Source organism: Taurulus bubalis (assembly GCF_910589615.1).
Source record: "Taurulus bubalis genome assembly, chromosome: 14".
In the NCBI taxonomy this organism is placed as follows: Eukaryota; Metazoa; Chordata; class Actinopteri; order Perciformes; family Cottidae; genus Taurulus; species Taurulus bubalis.
Window position 1 is genome coordinate 5831348 of NC_136602.1, and position 20818 is coordinate 5852165.

General features: G+C 43.6%; 1 protein-coding gene across 3 annotated transcripts in view; it reads right to left on the minus strand.

Moving 5' to 3' along the window:
- The window catches only part of sptbn1 (spectrin, beta, non-erythrocytic 1), a gene marked incomplete at both ends in the record, with an annotated part of 66964 nt that overhangs the window by 9239 nt on the left and 36907 nt on the right, over positions 1-20818 (minus strand). For all 3 annotated transcript variants that reach the window (XM_079230107.1, XM_079230106.1, XM_079230105.1), the window contains 24 exons: positions 180-318; positions 1188-1345; positions 4946-5032; positions 5686-6060; positions 6924-7128; positions 7862-7992; positions 9147-9425; positions 9532-9621; positions 9712-9936; positions 11676-11939; positions 12423-12569; positions 12667-12757; positions 13178-13380; positions 14328-14747; positions 14851-15066; positions 15771-15891; positions 16650-16787; positions 18138-18349; positions 18465-18671; positions 18988-19068; positions 19242-19460; positions 19755-19906; positions 20009-20162; positions 20356-20562. In XM_079230107.1, the coding sequence (XP_079086233.1) occupies positions 180-318; positions 1188-1345; positions 4946-5032; positions 5686-6060; positions 6924-7128; positions 7862-7992; positions 9147-9425; positions 9532-9621; positions 9712-9936; positions 11676-11939; positions 12423-12569; positions 12667-12757; positions 13178-13380; positions 14328-14747; positions 14851-15066; positions 15771-15891; positions 16650-16787; positions 18138-18349; positions 18465-18671; positions 18988-19068; positions 19242-19460; positions 19755-19906; positions 20009-20162; positions 20356-20562 (4521 nt within the window). The remainder of the gene's footprint in view (positions 1-179; positions 319-1187; positions 1346-4945; positions 5033-5685; positions 6061-6923; positions 7129-7861; positions 7993-9146; positions 9426-9531; positions 9622-9711; positions 9937-11675; positions 11940-12422; positions 12570-12666; positions 12758-13177; positions 13381-14327; positions 14748-14850; positions 15067-15770; positions 15892-16649; positions 16788-18137; positions 18350-18464; positions 18672-18987; positions 19069-19241; positions 19461-19754; positions 19907-20008; positions 20163-20355; positions 20563-20818) is intronic.

Sequence of the window (20818 nt, forward strand, 5' to 3'; positions counted from 1 at the left end):
AGGGGACTTTCTAATCCAACATGAAATGAAAACTGAAACAAAGGGTGAGAAATAAATCCAAAAGCAAATACGACTACAGACAGAAAACGGCAGATTAAAACTGTCAAACCAAAAACAGAAAGGGTCCAAGCTGTGTTTAGCTTAGCATGAATGCTGTGGCTGGATGGAGGCGTCTCTACCTCCCCTGAAGCGTAGTGCTTCCTGGCCAGCAGGGCTTTCCCCAGCTCGATGGAGGCCGTGAAGCTGTCGTTGCGGGCGTCGATCTCCGCCTTGATGCCCTGGTGGTTGTTCATCAGCAGCTCCACCGACGACACGTCCCTGAGAACCGGACAGAAAAACACACAAACGCACCACATCGACAATGAGTGACAAGAGGAAACACAACATTCAGCTGATGCTTTTGTTTGAATCAACCAGAAATAAACACGAGACAATACAATGAATGCATGGAAGCAGCTTCTAATATGACAAAAATACATATGGAAGACCGGATCATTGATTACTGTTGACAATCTGAGTCACAGCCCTCTAAACCAAAACTCAAAGTAAAGTTGAATAGACAAACAATCTGGATTCAGATCTGCTGACAACCACACAAAACAACAATTATGGGATTCATGCATCGTATTGTTTTTTTATAACTTCAGTTGAAACCTTTGAGGTTTCCTGCTGACAAAAGGACTGAAAACAAAAACACTAATGGAGTTTTCTTCAAACACCAAAAAACTAACTCATTGTCTCGTCATCAAGACCCAAATAAAATTCATTAATTTATTTAATGTGCATTTTTTTTCTTCCTAAAATACAATTTACCATCACTTTGCTCTTTTTCAATCTGCTTTGATGTTATTTGGGAGTCAGCTGGGTGGTGAAGGAAGGTAATTAAACACTTCACTATTTTTTGTTATTTGAAGTGTTTGGTGCTGTGATATTAGAGGAAATTCTCTGACCTCGTGTGATTTAAACCCCATCAGTCAAAATGTCCCATAAAAGACTAACAGCCCTCACTCTGACCACTAAGATATCAAAACACAACTAAAAAGCATACTTTAATTGCGCATTGTTATAAAAACGTTTCCAAATTACGTTATTGTATTCATGTAGACTTTTTCGTGTGAAATACTGAAGATGAACAGAGGAAACATCAACACATCAGATCAAAACTAAAGCGACCGGCTGGTTCTTACCGGGGCTTCTCCTGGGCCTCGATCAGGCGGATGACGTCCTCCATCCACAGCATGAGGTCGCGCACCATGCTGAAGAAGCGGAACTTGTCTCCAGTTTCGACCAGCTTCACCCGACGGCCCTCTGCCGCCTCCAGCAGGTTCTTCCAGGCCTCAAGGACCTGAAGGAAGGGGGGGGGGGGGCGACATGACATGTTCAGACCAGAGAGCCCCAGAGGCTGGGCTCCTCTAACACGCATGATACGTTTCCTAAAAGCCTCCATTATGAAGGAGCATCTGAGAGTCGTGTGTTTTAGAGAAGAGCAGCAGCCTAAAGGGCAGTTGGGAAATCATTACTTATCATAAACCCAATTCATTACTGGGTTGATATTCTGTTTGTATTCACTGCAAACACACTATTACTAATGGCACATAAGGTTGCAGAGTCTTGCACATGTACAGCACCGCCACCAGGGAGCTGCAGGGGAGCACAGCAGCCCGGGGAAATAAATAAACAGCATCAACGCAAAACAATGCATTGGTATGTGCAGACTGCAGCATCAACACAGCTCTCCTTTCAGTATCTCTGGATGTATTGGGTCATTGTAGGCAATGTTGCATATCAGTAAGCAGAGCAAAAACAGCCATTTTATTTGAACCATTAACAATTTCTCCTCGTAACATGGAATTAAATACACGGTGATGGAGGACTTCATCCTCACAGCCAATCCCTGGCTCTGTTTTCAGTGGATTATGGAATTCTCCATAATCTACTGGCACTGCATGGATACTTTAATTTAGATCTTCTAACAAAAGCACTGCGGTTCTGAACAGTTATCTGATTATTTAGTGCCTACGCATTTCATCATATATGTTTGCACGAGCACTTTGTTTTTGCAGATTTGGATGCAGCAGGACTTTAACTTGTTCTAGCTTGAATAACAAACTAGTTAAGCAATAAGAGTTGAAGGTTTTCATGAGGGATCGCACCGCTGCTCCGACAAGTAATGGCCGACGTGTGAGCGGAAGCAGCTTTCTGTCCGTGTTTAGATCCGACCTGCTCACAATTATGTTCTCAGGCAGGGTGAAGACCCTGCTGGGCTGTGACTGGCTGCAACGCAACACAGAATAAATAAGCATTCACTTGTGAAAGTGTGTGAGCTTCACGAGGCGAAGCTACCTGTTGCTTTTTAGTATGTTCTCACAGAAGTGAGGCTGACACTCTGATTTAGTTGCAAATCTCTGCAGAACGAAAAATATACATTTATTGTCGATCTTGTTGATAGAAAAAAAGATGATAATTCTCTCCAGACTGAACAGTAGATCTGTACAGATAATGCTCACTCCGCTCTCGGTTACGTTTTCAGCCACAGACCCATCCGACACAGAGACGTTAACATTGTTGATGGAAAAGCGGCTGCAGGGGACTAAAAGCGATATTTTGCCAGCTAACAAGCGACTACATTTAAGCAAATGCGAACAAAAACATTTGATTGCACCAATGCGTGCAGCCGTGAAATATAAAAAAAATGCACTTTAAAAAATATTTTTGAGAAAAGCTAGACGCTCAAGGGCTCCAATTTCATTTTTCACGGACTAACCAGACCTGTATTTGCAAACTACTAGCAGTGTTTGTTTTAACGTCCTCAGAGACACAGGCGGGTGGAGTTTACAGCTAGATGCTACTCATGCAGCATCAAGTTGTCAATAATAAATCCTTTCTATTGAGGTCGTGCTGACCTCTGTGCAAAACTCCACCCACACAGCGATCCAAGAAAGATGTCAAACAAACCGTACGAGTATTTGCAAATCACCAGGTCTGTGACACAGACTGGGCCAGAACTAAGCGGCACCAAAACGACTAAAATGTCACTAAAGTTAACCGACATTTTAGTCGAAATATTAAAAGAAAGTCTAGAACTGCAGCCAAAATGAACACTGATGCAAAGCCAATGCTTTTGGTAAACGGAGTCTCACCTCTCCCTTTCTCTTCTGGTGGACAGGGAGGATATGCAGGGAAACGGACATACAGGGAATGGTCAAAACACAACGCCATCAAAAACACTCAACACTCTGGTTGTCAGGAGCTACGACACGTCATGGTGGTACCGATGGAAAATTCCATTTGAATCTTATGTTATTATTGTTCCCCGACACTTTCTAAAAATCTCGCTATCAGATGTAGATTTTATGATGAGTTTGCAAAATCCCTTGAAGAAAAATCCCTTCTTGAGGCAAAAATGTTTACAAAATAAATAAAAGAATGGAATAAAGACAGATGTTTGAGTAAATTTCATTCCGTTAAATTAATGCCCTGCAATCATATTGTTGCCGACTTAAGGAAATATGATGGCCACGTACCAACAATAAATAACATACCAGTACTTTTGTTATGTAGAATATGTTCTATATTTAAACCTGAAAGTTGCATGGAAATAAGACAGCACTGCAGCAAAGTTGCTCAAGCGTCACAGTAGACTGTCCGCTTGTGTTTTTGCCGACACGTTTCTGATGCCGGTGGAGTTTGTTTGCGTCGACTGACTGAAGCTTTCCGGCCTCAAGGAAGACTTTGAGGAGAAGAACAGTGCAACTGCTTTGCATTAGTTTCCCCACGGAACACATTTTGATGATGTAGAAGAGTTCATCTGAATCAAACACTTTGAATGGAGCTAGGCTAGGCTAGCTGCTTCCCAGCAGTGTCCTGTATTTGTGCTAAGCTAGGCTAATTACACCCTGGGTGATGGCTGATGGACAAACGGATTTCCAAAAACGTTTGACCGTTCCTTCAACTATCTCAGCAAATGCAAATATATTAAATCACAAGCTTCCATGAAGCATGAAGTGAATTCTCACATTATCTGTGTGAATTTGACAGCAAAGCTATAAATTCCTTAAGACTTAAATTCTTTGCCTCCGTTTGCACCACCTGCAGTGGACTTGTATCTGCTTTGCATTCACTTTGAAGGCAATTGTGCCATTTTTCAATTTCACTTCCCATTGTGCCACATGTAGTACGAACACATGTAGTGTTGCAACCTGAATAGAAAACACGCTCCTGGGAGACCCAAGTGCATTTGATATACAATGCATCATTAAAATCATGCTGGAAGATTCCCCTTTAAGCAACGGATGAAACAGTCAAAGATAAAAACATATTCAGCCCGGCTCAGCAGATCTACAATCTCATTCTTAACAATATTTTCTTTGTATACTTACTTATAATCGAACCTTAAAGACTCAGAGAGAAATCCCCTTTTAACTAGAGGTCCTAGAAGACCATTAATGCTCTGTGTGCAGAAACCATGAACAAGGAGACTTTATCATGGAGTCTCCTGCATTTTGACCACACCCTGTAGGACTTCATGCTTTATAATCTACTGCTTGTAGTACGATCTTAAATAAAATCCCCTTTGACAATTTGAAGAGCAGTGCTCCATGTCTTTTATCAACGAGCGTATTCTTCACCTTATTCCAGATTCTTTTAACTCCACCTTTACATCCTGTTGCTTTATTCTCCCAACAGATCATTTCAGAAAAGAGGAACATTGCAAAGTTAGTGCAGCAGCAGTGCAGCATGCATGAGGAACAGAGCCTTTTACAGTCACTTCATTAACATGAGTGCAGGGTCCAGTTCACCTTCAATCCACCAGTAAAAGAAGCAGGTGTTCTACTAGCTTTAGATAGATCAAAAAACGTTTTTTTGCATCTAAGATTTAGATTTACTAAAGTGAATTCAAAGTAAACTGGGCCGAGTCCTGATGCGGCCTGAGACTGAAGCTCACCTCTCCTTCTCTCTTCTGAATGTCGTCGGCTTTATCTCCGGCGTAAGCGGACTGCAGGCGAACGGCGTCCTCCTGAAGCTGCCGCACCTGGAAGAGAAGAGGAGGATGAAGAGGGTCAGGTTGGTCGAGAGCACGCGGAACAATATAAAACGTCAGCGTCATAAGCGGGCGGATCACGTGAGAGCTTCAGCGCCACGAGCTGAGAATGTCACATATAGTAGTATAACAAATTTTAAAAAAAGTAACATTTTCACATTATCCAGCCTTAAGAAGCTGTTTATTTCTCACTTAATGTAGAGTTGATATTTTCCTAAAAAATAGGAGACAACACACACACCTATTCCAGCAAAGTGCTGGCTGAAAAATATGCCTTTATTGAGAGTTTTCTCTCACGATTATAATGCAGCATCTTTTCTACTGTGACAAAAGTACAGACTTTGAATAACTGGAATCTTTTAAGTTTAATTGATGAATTTCTGGTCGCAGTCAATGATCCACTTCACCCCAAAAGGTGTTCTTCCTCATCAAACTTGGGAAACTGTTTATTTTTGGACATAAAGATTCAAGTTATTGGAACATAAAAGGATAAAAAGCAGCTCCAAACCAAAAATCACACACTAATACTACACTAGTGAGCAGCTATGGAAGAGTTTTGCTTTTTAGTTTTTTATGATTTAAATTGTAACTTCTTGTATCAAAAGCCAACTGAATGTCCCCAGTTTTAAACAGAGCTCCTGTACCTGTGTTCCCAGAGCCTGGATGTCGTGTTCGAAGGTGGTGTGCATCCTCTGCAGGGTCTCCACCGTGTTCTGGTCGCGGCCCAGCTCCTCGGGCAGCTTCTTGTGTTTGTCCAGGATGCGGTTGAGGATCTCCTTGGCGTCGTGGTAGAACTTGTGGAGCTCGAAGGAGGCGGCGAGGATCTGCGTCCGGGTGTCGATGAGCTCCAGCAGGTCGGCCCAGGCCTCGTTCAGGCCGTCCTTCCACTCCGCGATGGTGGCGGCGTCGCCGTGGCCGGTGTTGATCAGCTCGTCCGCCTGCTGGTTGACGGTGTCCACGCGCTCCTGGCCGATGTTCCCGGTGTCGCGGGCAAATTCTCTGAAGCGCTCCTGCAGCATCTGAAGGAGGACGGAAGAGGGGATTGATTACAAAGAACACCGAGGTGAAAATGTAACATCCGGTCTGGTTGCATAGTGAAAGCAACAGCAGCTTTAATGTCGGGATGGGATCAAGAAATATCATATATTTTAACATCAACACAAAACATAAACAAACTATTTTGATGATGATTCCTTAAAGTACAAATTTCAAATAATTCCAAGACACATTATGGAACTGAATGAAATGTTTTACAGTGTAAAAATAAACTGGAACGAAGAAACTGTTTCTAAATGACCTCAAACACATATACATATATATATATATATATATATATATATATATATATATATATATATATATATATATATATATATATATATATATAAATAAAAATAATATTCAGTATTGTAGATTGTTTTTATTGTTTATTATTTATATTACTTGTTTTGACTTTTTTTTTTACTGGGTCTCTTGTATGCACTTTTCCCTGTTTGCTGCTAATAAAGGAATATCTATTGTTATGGTTGATATAAACAACCATGATAAAATGGCTGCCATAACCTAATGTCAGCTGCTTTGAGGGCCACTCGTGCAACATTTATGTTTCCAAGAGAAAGGAAACACAAATGACTGAAGTTTACAGTGAAGCAGATCTTCTTGTGCCAGTTTTCCTCAAGGTGATTTCCCTGCTAAATGCAATTTTCAGATCGTTCCGTTTTCCAACGATTACTAAAAAGAATTCAAACTGAAAATGCAAATCAAAGATGAAATTGAAAGCATAAGAAAAAGTTCCTGATTTCACTAGCGTCCATTCAAAAGTACCTAAAACGTCCTCCAAAATAAATGGCAGCGCTCATCACGAGACGTGTTTTGTGCTTACGGTGACGTGCTCGTAGTCCTGTCCCAGCTCGTGGGATCCGGCCACCACCTCCCGCTCAGCGATCCACTGCTCCAGGTCGTCCACCTCCCGGTTCAGCTGGAAGAGACGCAAGCGCTCGTCCAGCTTCCCCCGACGCTCCTCCGACAAGTCCTTCAGCCCGGCGTACAGCTTGTCCACCTGCGACTGACGCATGCCGATTCTCTCACTGCATGATGAAGAGGAGGAGGAGGAGGAGGAGGACGCAAGTCAGGGATCATGGTTTATTATTACTTTCTTCTCCCTCACTTCGATCCCTTTGTTTCTTCTCGTTTCCTTCCTTTGACCTCCACTCGTACTTTTGTTTCCTATCCTTCATATATATCTCCTTCTCTTCACCCTGTCATTTCCTGTGTCCTTATTTTCTTCGACTCATTTTAAGCTTAGTTTATTTGTCTCTTCATTCAGGGTTCATACACATGTTGACCAATGGATTTCCATGACTTTTCCATCACCAAACATTTTGTGAAATCTCAGTGTAAACATGAAAAAGTGAGAAAATGTCATATTTAAACTAACAATGAGAATTCCAAAGCATACAGTAAACCTTAAATGAAACAAATGAATGAGCGACAATAGTTTGATTAAAAGAATAAACATGTATATAGATGCCTGTATGTATGCCTGCTTATATTTTGAGCATCTTTCTTTTAAAAGCATATTAATCATTTTAAACTCAGCGTAAATGAACGACATTGATATAACAAATTTCAATGACTTTTGGGACTTTTCCTTGCCTGGAAATAACGATTTTTAAGTTCCGTGACTTTTCCAGGTTTTCCATGACCGTAAAAAGAACCCTGTTCGCTGCTTCCCTGCCCATTTTCAAAACGTAAAAAGCTTTCTGCTTGACGGAAAAAACTAAACCGGGCTCCTCGACCTTTGACCCCTCATGCCCTCACCTGTCGGGGTGCTCGACGGCCACCAGGCCCCGGCTGGTGCTGGACAGCTGGTGGACGGTGTCGGCGTAATCCTCCACCGCCTGCTCCAGGATATGATGCTTCTTCAGCATGGCCACCGAACTCTGCTCGTCCTGGAGGACACACACAGATTGATCTTGTTATTTCAATGTCAAGTGACAGAGTAAGAAAGAGAGAATATTTACCATAAATTTACCAAAGTTTAACACATTATCATTAATGAGAGTATCAAAAGGTGTACTGACCGGCAGAAACAGCAGACAGTCTGACGCTAACAGCAACTAACTAACCGAACTAATAGAAAATCCCCAAACTGAGGAACTGACAGGTGAAGCAAAACTAAAACCAAGAAACAGGAAGTTTTTGAGCCAAAGAGCAGAGAACCTGAAAACAGCAGCGTGACTTTTCATCCTCATGCGCTCTAAACAGATAACGATGAGACGTCATCAGTCGTGTATGAGAGGCTCTGGCGCTCATTACCTCTAATCTGATGAAAGAAATGTTAAGTCTGTCCCGAGGGTGGTGCCAGAGTTAAGGTCAGGGGTTTATCCTTTGTATGGTGGCTGTTTTGGGACATTTCAGACCCGTTGTCTCAGGTTTTTCTTATTTTTATTTATTTTCAAGACAGAAACTTAGTGAGTTATAATTATTATCTTGAGCGCACCAGATAGGAAGAGATTTGGAGGAATCTTTACCGATTTGTGTGTCGTTTAAGAATCACAACAGCGGAGCGGGAATATAACAAAGTACATTTACTCAAGTACTCTACTTAAGTACATATTTGAGGTATTATTTTTACTCAAGTATTTTCTTTCTGGGAAATATTGTGCTTCTTACTGCTCTACATTTGTCTGAAAGCTTAACCTACTTTACAAACCAAGATTCTTCAACAAAACATATGCAGTAATATTTAAGTACAGTTGAAACAATTGTCAACAATTTTGATAATTATTTTAGTCATTTTGCATGTAAAAATATGCTTCTTATGACTTTAAATTATTCAAACATTATTTTTATTTTTTTTCCGCCCAATGACTATTTTTACTTTAAAAAGTACATTTTTATTATTAAATCAAGGACTTACAGTTACTTGTTTGTTTAAAAGATTTTTGTTGACAGAGTAAAAATGGATGTGGGGGAGTACTATAGCACACCAAAGTACTCAATAACAGTATTTTTACAGTGTGATATTAGTACTTTTACTTAAGTGAAGGATGCAAAAGCTTCCTCCCCAGCACATCCCTCTGACCTCTGACCCCTGCCTCACCTTGGCCTTCTCCTCCGACATCATGTAGAGCTCCTGTTCGCTCATCCAGGCTTCGGCCTCGGCGGCGTCAAAGTAGTACTGCTGGGCCTCGTGGGCCTCGCTGAGGCGGGTGTGCCGCTTCTCCGTCTCCTTCCGGATCTGCTCCCACAGCGCCTGGAGCTCGGCGAGGCGCTGGCGGATCGCCTCGGCCGTCGGGCTGTTCTCCCTCAGGACGTGCTGGCTGCGCTCGAAGATGTCGTCGTAGCGCGGCTGATGGCCTTGGATCTCCTTCTGCAGGGTCTGAGCGGGTCAAACGTCACGTTATTGGTTGTAGTTTCAACGTGCAAATAGATTCTCAGTCGTTATTTACTTTCATAGAAGCAGGTGAGGGTGTTTGTTTGTGTACCTGGTTCTTCTTGATGAGCAGCTGCACAGTCTGCAGGTTGTTTCCGTGGTCGGTCGATGTGGCCAGAGCCATCCTCTCCTCCACCCACAGCTGGAGAGGAGAAGGCGTTTCACATTATCACCACCAAAGTATAATCACGGCTATCGTTTATACTGCTGCTTAAACTCGTCCTCTACTTACGATCTCGTCCTCCACGTCCCGGTTGAACTGGTGGATCTCCCGGGAGGCCATGAGGTTGTCCCGTCTCTTCTGCAGCGGGTCCTGGAGGGAGTGGAACTTCTTCTCCACGCCGATCCTCTGGCCGTCCACCTCCTCAGAGCCCTTCCCCTCCTGACTGAGGGCCTGCGACTGGCTCTGCAGCTCCCCCACCTCCTTCTGACGCACCTCCACCTGGCTCTCCAGGATCTGCAGGAGGAAGGTTGGCAGGTCAGTATTGAAAATAATTAGAATAACAATAAAACATAGAGAGGAAAAAAAAAAACAGCGTGTACAAAGACAAAAGATGCTTCAGAAGCGTCGTCTCATCTTCTCCTTGATTCAGTCAAAATCTGTCAACCTCCAAAAACTGACTCAAAAACATTTCACTGATATGAAAATCAAAGATCATCTTCCAGCAGCCAGTCAGCGTACCAACAGCCTGAAACGGCTTCACAAGATAAAAAAAACAAAAACAGGTGGAGTCTGGGATAAAATGAGAGCAGAGAGGAAGAAGAGGAGGAGGAGGAGAGGAATCCTTTCTCTCATCTGTTTCACTGTATAACAGATCAAACACTCTGCTACTGATCCCTCTCCCACACTAACACACACACACACACACACACACGCCAGAAATTACAGCACAGATCTCAAGAGAAGACGGATGATAAGAGAAGTAAAGCTGCTCTAATAGACTGAAAATAACAACATCATCCTTCAGACGGCTTCACACTCAATTCTGTCCGTGTTACTGATGGACACACACACACACACACACAGTGTGGGCTCGTAACATCAAATGAGAGATTACGTAACTACTGTGTGAGAAAGAGTGTGTGAGAAAGAGTGTGTGTGTGCATGTGCACAGCTAAGACTTTGTGGATATGAAAATGTGTGTGTGTGTGTGTGTGTGTGTGTGTGTGTGTGTGTGTGTGTGTGTGTGTGTGTGTGTGTGTGTGTGTACCAGTGGATGGATTATGTAAAGGGTGGTTAGACTCACTCCTTTCATCACTGTACAAAATTTAGAAATTACTGAAGAGCTTCCCTTCAGGAATGTAAGAGCTTTGGATCACAGAAATAAACAAATATTAATTTCACAACTATGCAGGAATGCATTCAGGTATTATCAATCACTGTCCATTTCGAGAAAACGGATGATAAGAGAAGTAAAGCTGCTCTAATAGACTGAAAATAATAGACGGCTTCACACTCAATTCTGTCCGTGTTAAATAATGAAATGTAGAAGCACAGTTATGTGCGCAGGTTAATTAAAACACCATCTCAGGGTCTTAACTAACACATCAGACACGTTATATGATCTCTGAAGCTTAGTTGGAGCTTAAAGGAGGACGAACTGTGCAGAAGACTTAGTCATGCTGCTTTGTGAGGCTGTATGACAGCAGCATGCCAACGCGTTGATGTTTAGCATCTGTAATGTTTCCCATCTTAATTTAGCACGTTAGCATGCTCTAGATTGTTGATTTGTGTAACTCAAACAGCTGAAGCCTCATATCATCTTCAGCTTTAGCTTCTTCTCCATCTCTTACAGTGAGGTCGTACCACCATGGACAAGAAAGCTATCACTGTTTTCTTTTTGGTATGTATATACAGTAAGGGCCTGGCTGTATTGTATTAAAGATAGACATAAATAGACATGAATTCCCTTTAAGGGATCCCAAGCCAAAGACATTTGGAATTAACATCCACATTCAGTGTCTACTGTCTTGTCTGTGAGACCATTTTAATGGTAAAAAAAAAGCTGAAAAGTGGAAGAGAAACTCTGCAGTCAAACTGAGAGGCTTTACAGGAAGGTAAGTCAAACTGACACAGGAAGCGCTTCTGTGCATCAGAAACTAGAAAAGAACATCAACTTGATCGCCATCCGCTTCTCCGTCTTCGCGTCAACGCGGGATCCCTGTAAAGATCTGGACAAGTGCAGCGTCCCTCACCTGCTGCTTCTTCAGCAGGATGTTGACGGAGGTGAGGTCTTTGCCGTAGTCGTCGGACTGCAGCTGCCCGTCCAGGCCGGCCAGCCACTTGTCGAGGTCGGCGCAGCTCTGGGTGAACAGCTCCGCCTTGTTGGCGTCAAACAGACACTTGGCCTTCGTCTGGGTGGTCGACTCCAGGTCCTCCCACATCGTCTTCAGGGACGCCAGCTTCTCCTTCACCATGGCCTCCGTCTCCGGCTTCTCGGCCATCAGCGCCTGCCCGTCCTGAAAGACAGTACTGGTTTGTAAATACTATATAAAGAAAGCACCCGGTTTTGTTGATACAATTAACAAAGAGGGTTTGGCAGGTCCATCATTACAGACTCATGCTGTGAGGAAGACCATTGATCAAAAACACTAATATTTCAAATTCAAGTGAAGTTTCCAAACGCACCAAATATGACAAGATGTAATAACTAATGGACAAAGATATTTCTCATATTTTGGTGGAGCCATAAAGAAACAGCTTCCTGGATTTAGAAAATTACATTTTTTTTTTTACTTTGAGGAAGCTCAAGAGGAAATAGAAAAGATCTATTAAGATTAAACTGCGACAAAATGTCACTGCAGGCGGTTCTGCTGGACTGTGTTTGTAGGAAGATGATCAAAGTGCATCATATTCATAATGTAATAAACTCATTTAATTTGCTACAAAAAGCAAAACCCCGCCTCCCCCCCCGCCCCCTCCATCTTTTCCTCCCCCCCCACCTTGTCGATCTTGTCCAGCCACTCCTTGTTGGACTGCAGCTCGGCCATGAAGGCCTGGTGCTTGAGCCACTTGCTGTGGAGGTTCCTGGCCTCGTCGTACGACATGTCCTGAGCCGTCAGCATCTTCTCGTTGATCCACAGCGACAGCTGAAGACACACAGACAAGCAAATGATCTCGGGCACTCCCCAACTGAGTTACTGCAGGCTTCCTGCACTGATTTAATATGAAGTGCGTGTCGTTTACCTCCTGGCAGTCCTGCAGGAACTTCTGCAGGTCTCTGTTGTCCTTCAGCCTCGACACCAGGTCGCTGGCAGCCGCTCGGTTCTTCTTGTGTCTGAGAGACAATTATCAATATTTTCATAATGTATACAAGTTTACCTGTAAGTTTAGAACATTTGTATACTTGCAGATATAATAAAAGCTACTTTTTAAGACAGGGTCATGAATCACTTACTCAAAAGAAGGTAATTAAGTGTTAATGATCAAGTTTCATCAAGTAGTTGAACTATAACAGTCTTAAGCCTTTAAAGCTGCTGTTAAATCTGATTTATTAAATATCATATACATGGCTGCGGCTAATAATTATTTATATTATAGATTCATCTGTGATGTTTGAAAAGTCCAAATTAACACTCAATGTCATGTGAAATAAGGAAATAGCTTGATGAAAATGATCATTTATAGATTTTCTCACACACACACACACACACTCACGGACCAATACGGCACAATTTAAACGTCAGTAATTAAATACCTCTGGTCGATGGAGTCCACCTTCTCCTGGGCGCGCTCCGCGTTGATGTTGCCGTCGGTTACCAAGCGGCGCCCGGTGTCGACCACGCCGCTGATCTTCTCCTCGTTGGCGTCCATGGTGGTCATGAAGTCCTCCTGCTTCTTGATGGCGGCCTCGGCCCCCTCCAGAGTGGTGGGCATCTCGGTGTGAGCCAGAACGTACTCCTGAGACGCAAACGTTTGTTTGACTTTGTTGGTCAGATGAACAACAATCACTTATTACTTCACTTGTTCCCTAACTTTTCTCTTCAAGAAGGTCAGAGGCTGCCACCGAGTGGACAAAGTGTGTCATTACAGCAACGTGTTCAGGTGATTAAAATTCATTTCTGTATGTTTCTACTATAAGATAACAAGTCATTTTTACAGGTAGGGACATTAGAAAGTAGAAGACAGACATAAGAGAAGACAATAATGATGAAGGTCGGCCCCTTGATGGCTCCTCTTGTTTCACTTGGGGATGAAGTCGAAATGTCCTAACAAAATATTTGGGTTTTTCAACTGCGACTTGAATAAGATTTAGGACTGAAAACCAAAAATATCTTTTCTGCAAGTATGTATAGTTAAATTGTTCAATAAAATGTATTTTTCTTTTGGAAAATATATATATATATATATCAGCAAAGGTTTAAAAAAAACATACAGAAAGATATTTAAACCGCATAAACATGTTGCTGTAATGAGGGACTTTGACCACTTGGTGGCAGCCTCTGACCTTCAAGTGAGAAGTCGGGTCCTGTGGATGGACGCTCATGAGGAGAGGGACAGAAAGTCATCTCAAATATGTCCACTGTGATTTTAAATATCATGTTTTGTCCGACAAAAAGTTCAACAACAAAGATAAAGGATTTATTTATAATTACGGTGGAATGAAAACCAGGAAATCCTCCTTGATTAATTCTCAGTGTGTCAATTAATCAACTAATTGTTGCAGCTCTACATCTATCCATTTCCTTCACCGCTAATCCTGGACAAGGTCAGGTGAGGTTGGCGGCAATCCCAGCATGCACTGTGTGTGTGTGTGTGTGTCCTGGACGGGGGCCCAGTCAGATATTTATCTGCTCATCACATATGAGTGTGTGTCACTCGTGGGCGTGATGACATCACGGCTTTACCTGGTTGTTGAGGAAGGCCTCGGCCTGCTTGGTGTCCCTGAGGAACAGCTGGTACGCGTGGGACTGGGACAGCAGGTTCTGCCGGTTCTCCCACATCTTGTGCAGCTCGTTCCAGCCGGTGTTGAGCGCCTGCAGCCGCTGCCGCAGGAACATGTACTGCGCGTCCGTCTGGCCCTGCGTCACCATCTCGCCCATGTCCCGCATCTTCTGGTAGTCCTCCTCGTAGTTGCGGATTTCGTTCTTGATGTTCTCGTGCTGGGTCAGCAGCTTCTCCGCCTCGGACAGCGTGTTGGGCATGTCCTCGGAGGCGATGGCCGTCTGCGTCCGCGACAGCCAGGACTGGAAGTCGTCCAGGTCGCGCAGGAACTGCTGCAGCTTGCTGGCCTCGCCGAGGGACTCCTCCCGGTTCTTCATGGTGTCCTGGAAACAGAAAACGGAAGGGGGGGGGTCAGATATTTCGTAGAAGATGACTCAAAAGAGACCTTTTCCTGCTCCTGATCGCATACTGCAGGTACTCTCCTACCTTCATCTCGCCCCAGACTCCCGTGATCCCGTCCAGACGGCCCTTGATGGCCTCGGACTGATCCGGGTGTTCCGTGGCCAAGCGGTCCGCCTCTTTGCCCAGGTCGCCCAGCTTGTCCTCGATGGCGGCCAGGTCGCGCTCCATCCCCGTCAGCTTCCTCTGCAGAGCCATGACGCCGGCCAGGTCGTTCCCGAGCTCCTGGGTGGACTCGATCACCTGCAGGAGGACAGCAGTTGAATTACAGTAAATAAAAGTAGTTTTAAGTGCAGCAACACAATTGTGAGGAGAGCCATGCTGAAGGGGACATTCTGAGCCTCAACCAGGATTAATAGTGCAACACAAAACAGTAGATATTGAGAGATTTTGTCACTCCTATTATCAGTCTTTGGGATGATAACGTTGCTGTGAAGTCACGTACTTCGCTGTGGGCTATCATTTGAGGTTTGTTCTTTCTTCAGCCTCTGTATTTGATCATATTATCTTAAACTGTCACCATTAAATGTGCAAAATAAACTCTTGGCTGTTCCTGTTTGCATCGTACTCATGAATCTACACACACCTTTCCCCGCGTTACTTTGACCCTTTAGACAATTAGTAGCATGGAGACGACACAATATCATCCGAATCCAGAGATATGTGCATCATGTTGTGTGCTCAGAGTTATGACTCTGAGAAGAAGTGGGATTTTAAGTGTTTTTTGTACCTTAATTGGCTCAATGACCTGTGTGCCACAGTTGCTGCTGCAGCTTTAACTGCTGACGGTGTTGGTGCACAAAACAATAACCAGCTCCCTGTTGTTTTCAGAGCACCCGTCTCTCTGACCTCACGCTGTGTCTTTGCTTCACGTGTCTTTAGCTCAACTTGCAGGATGGAAACATCTGCTGTGGAGGACTAAAGTGCTGCAGGAGCAGACGGGTTACCTTGGTCTTCTCTTTGATCCAGGACTTGGTCTCGTTACACTCCAGGTGGTAGTTCTGGACTCCCAGAGCGGAGCTCAGGCTGTCTTTCTTCAGGTCCACCAGATCTCTGAACTGACTCCACCTGCAGGGACAGAGACAACAAAACACATTGTGTTCCTGTCAGGTGAGTCACCTGGTTAATAACCGCTTGATTACTTTATCTTCATGAACCAAACCCGTTCAATTGCATCTTTTTTTAGCAACTCATGAAATTAGTTTATTTACATTATTTATCTTTATTTTACTTTTTTATTTAAAATTGTATTTACAGTTGAAACTTTAGTTTAATATTATGTGTAATCAAAGTTACATGTTTATCAGTTAACTTTCCCTTGACATACATTTCAATTAAGCAACCCGTTTAATCCTGATGAGATTGCCCGTTTAATTCTATTTAGTAACCCGATAATCACAGTGCGTTTCCTTTTTTATTGCAAGGTAGTTGTCAAGTTCATTTCTGTTCATCTTTCATTTAAATCCTTCCTTTAGCTGTTCAGTTTTACTTAAAGTAGGTTAAAATTAGTTAAGTTTGATTCCAGTTCACTTTAAATCTTACTTAAATCCCAGTATTTCTCAATCAATGATGTCTTGTTAAATTCTGTTTTTAACCCCAATGTGGACAGCTGTTTAATAACAATTCATTACCTAATTATGTTTGATTACATATTAATCATCTGTCAAATCAGTGTTAGTTAAAATGTATTTCCCTTAATCTAAATGTAGTTAAATAGTTGTTTAGTTTTCCTTTTATTTCCAGTTTATTGACCAGTATAATCTCCAATATTGGTTAAAAACCTGCTGATCCCAGTATACGAGCTGGTTTAATCCCAGTTATATTACCTGGTGTTGAGTTTGTCCTGCTGGGTTTTGATCTCCTTCTCGCTGGGATGTCCGCTGTGGATCAGTTGCCTAGCAACCTGGTTCACCACGGCAACCCGGGACGCCTGGTTGTTCATCTCCGGCTCCAGACTCTCAAACCTGCAAAGAAAAAAAAAAATAAAATTAAATTACATTTAAATTATCCAAACTTTTTTTATGTTTAATAATGTGATGAGTTATGTCAGTAACACACTTTAAAAAGACCCAAGTGTTGCTTTAACCCTTTTATTACTTCCTTATTTATTATTATGTATTGCTGTTAGTATGCAGTACAGAGTTGTGTTCAAACCAGCCTCCTGGCAGTCCTGCACAATGAAACCTGTTTATGCATTAAAAAAAAAAATAGTTTCATGTTACTGTTCAGGAAATTTCAGGTAAATGGAAGTCTGGAGCCCGAAGGCTGATAACAGTATCACCATTATCTGATATTACTTTTCAACATAAATGATGTACATTTATATAAAAATTAATGCAGCGGTGTTGATCTGTCTGTATTTCTCTGGTCGAGAAGCAAAGATCTTCAACAGGTTTCATGACGTTGTTGATAGGAAAAAATAGAAGTGAGGTCAGCGTGAAGCGCTTTCAGCTGAAAGCTGCTTCTGTTCACACACACACACACACACACACACACACACACACACACACACACACACACACACACACACACACACACACACACACACACAGTTAACCAGCGCCTGGGAAAGGATCCATGTGAGGCTTTGTGGTCAAACAATGTGGAGACAAGTGGCTGAAAACCAGCTTCAGAGCCTTCTGTGAACGAACTGTGTAACCGCACTCACACACACACACACACACACACACACACACACACACACACACACACACACACACACTTCTCATAGTCTCACTGACCGTCTCCCTCTGTGCAGCATCTAAAACACCAACCAGCTCAAACTGGATTTGATGAAAAACAAATCATTTGTTTTACATTCCTTCTAATAATTTACCGAATCCACCGATTGATTTGTTCCTCTCAAGTAGAAGGGACAGTTTGAAAACGTTCGCCGGTGGCTTGTGCGAGTGGAACCGACACATTTAGTCCATCAATGACAGATTGATTGAGATTCATGACATCGTGACGGACATTTTATCGACAAAGCACCCTTCTTTAACGGACGCTTCGATTGGAGAATCTGTCGGGTAACAATTAAGTTTCTGACTGGCAGCTTTTTATTCGTTGTCGTTTGTCTTCTTGCATTGATTGTTTTGATCACACAGCTTGCAAATTCACTGCTTTTTGGATTGAAACCAAATGTTTTGCGTGAATTTAATCTATTCAGATTAAGTTAAACTGCTGTTAACCTGCTGGATATCTTCCTCGGTGAACGGTTCCTTTAAGGAGAAACTAATAAAGATGGCGACACGCAGTAAACCCTCACTTCCTGGTTCACAAAAGTTGCCCGACAAGCACGTCGTGACCCTCACCGGTGCTGGACGACCTCCAAGTCCTCCAGTTTCTCGGGGATGTCCATGCTGTTGAGCCACTGCTCCTTCTCGTCGATCCACACCTCGCAGGCGGAGGCTTCGCTCAGCATCCTGTAGAGCGCCAGAGCGTCCTGCAGCGCCTGCTTCCGGAGCCGCGTCAGCTCCACCACCTCCTTATAGCGCTCCTCGATGCCCGCCAGCCGGGTCTGAACCTGCAACCGCACCAAAAACCCATCAGCTGATTGAAGAGGATCTCGTTCCACCGCTCTTATTTTAGACTCTCCAGCTGCTCCAGTGTCGCGTCTGCTGCGTCCAGCCGAGCCTCACCTCCTCGGAGTTGGCCTTCTCGGGCGGAAGCGTGCGCGACTGTTCGTGCAGGGCCTCGATGACGGGCCGGTAGCTGCCGATCTCCTCGGCCACGTCCTTGTGCTTCTTCACCAGAGCGTGAGTGGAGAACTCGTCGTGGCCGACGTCCACGCTGGAGACGATCCGCAGCACGTCCAGCATCCACGTGTCGATGTCGTCGGCATCGGCCTGCAGGGAGAAAGTCAAAAGTTGAATATAATCAAAAACTATATTTTCTAAAGTGTCCAGGTGTCCAAATGTATATGTATTATATATAAATATTTGCTTATCTGGATTAGTTGTTTTTTTTTATTTGTTTTTTTTACCAACGCTTTCAAGTCAAAATCTTTGTAGCCGTAAATATTACTGTCTTTCTGGCTGCTAGATAACTAGAAATAACTGAAAAACATAAAAGGTGGAAGACGCACTGAAACCGCAAATGTGAAATCCAAGCCAAATTCCTGCGAGAAACCTCGAAAACGTGCAGTAGGAAAAGTGTTTTCACCTGGAACTGGTGCTGGTTGCAGGCTTCCTGCAGGCGAGCTTTGCGGACGGCAGAGAGACGCTCCAGAGCCGCCCATTGCTCCTACGGAGAGAGGAGGAAGCAAGGAAATGAAGGAGGCAAGGTGTTAGGAAGTAATGCAATATGTGGACTTCTATTCCATTGAAGCTAGCCCTACTTGTCATTTAAATCTAAAGCCCTCTAAAGACTTCATTGTAAGTCTTAAAGTTAAACATTGAGACGTTTTAAAAGCCTACCTGGATGTCCTGGTTGCGCTCTTTGATCTTGTCGGCTCCAAAGTGGTTGTTGGCCACCAGCTCCTCGCCCTGTTTGATGGTCTGCTGCAGGTGGATGGCTCGCCCGCTCATCTCGTCCTCGAAGGCTTTGTGCTGACTCAGCAGTCGCATCGCTCCCGTCAGATCCTTCCCATAATCCTCAGAGGACAGGATCTGCTCCTTCTCCCTGATCCAGCCCTCCTACAGACCGCAGACACATTCAGGCCTCGGTTACGACGCCGCACAACAAACTCACTTCTGATTATGATGAAGCAGACTTAAAAAGTTCTTAATTACAGCCCAACATTCGGCTATTTTGGTTCAGCACTAGAGCACAGAGTGAAGTGATTATAACAAAAAGGTGGACAGCAAAATGTTCAGCAATTTCTTGTCAGAAAGCCAAAAAAATAGAATAAAAAACAAACTGACACGGACATATTTCATTTAGTTGCCGGGTATACTTCCAATAATTAGAATAAGAGTAATAATAAAAACCTCTTCGGCCATTTCCCAGAAGAACTTCCAGAGGCGGCGGGACTCCTCGAGGCGAGCTCTCCGCTCAGCCGCCAGCTGACTCAGCTCCTGGTAGCAGAAATCCATGTGAGCGACCCGATCCCTGATGATCTGAGGATCACAGGGCTTATAACCTGAGGAGGGGGGAGAGGAAATATTACCATCATGCTCATCCATTTCTCTCTGAAAGACCCACGACAGCTAAATAGAGTGATAATAAATCTAAAATGTCTCACCGTCCATGTCGTCGGCAAACTTCTGAGCGTTGCGGTTGACGGTTCGGACTCTGTCGGCCTGGATGCTGATGTCGGCCTCCACCAGAGCGTGTTTCTGCAGCAGGTCCTCCACACCCAGCAGGTGTTTCCCATAGTCCTGAGAGAGCAGCATCATCTGCAGGGAGAGGAGAGGCCGGGGTCAAAGGTCAGAGCATCCTCCAATGATTGAGACTAGCAGGATTTTAACCACAAAAAGCCCATCTATTGAATGTAGACCAAACTTCTTGAATGTGTAAGTGTTTAAAAGTTGTAATAACCCCGGACTTTGCCTACAAATTCATAAATCTGACTGTGTCCCCCTTCCATACCTTCATCTCGTCCATCCAGTCCATGATGTAGAGCATCTCCTGGAAGACCCTCTGCAGACCCAGGGTCAGCTCCAGTCTCAGCCGGCGGGCCTTCAGCAGCTCCAGCAGGTATTCCCACAGCCGGATCACGTTGTCCTTCCTGGCTGTGATGCGTTTGATGTCATGGTAATTCTCAGACTCCATCTCCCTCGCCACGGAAACCACCGCCTGCACCAGAGAGAGAGAGAGGGATGGATGAACATCAAAGGATAACCACAAAAAACATGAACCTTTTCATCCACACAATGCAAGTGCTATTCATTGTTTTCATCATTTACGTAACAGAGATAAAACCATGAGCTACCTGATTAAAATGTAACAAATGATTAAGTTTGGTTTATATATATATATATATATATTTATATATACTATTTATTCCGACCTAAAATGTTTAATAATGGATACTTCTTAAATCTAAAGCTGC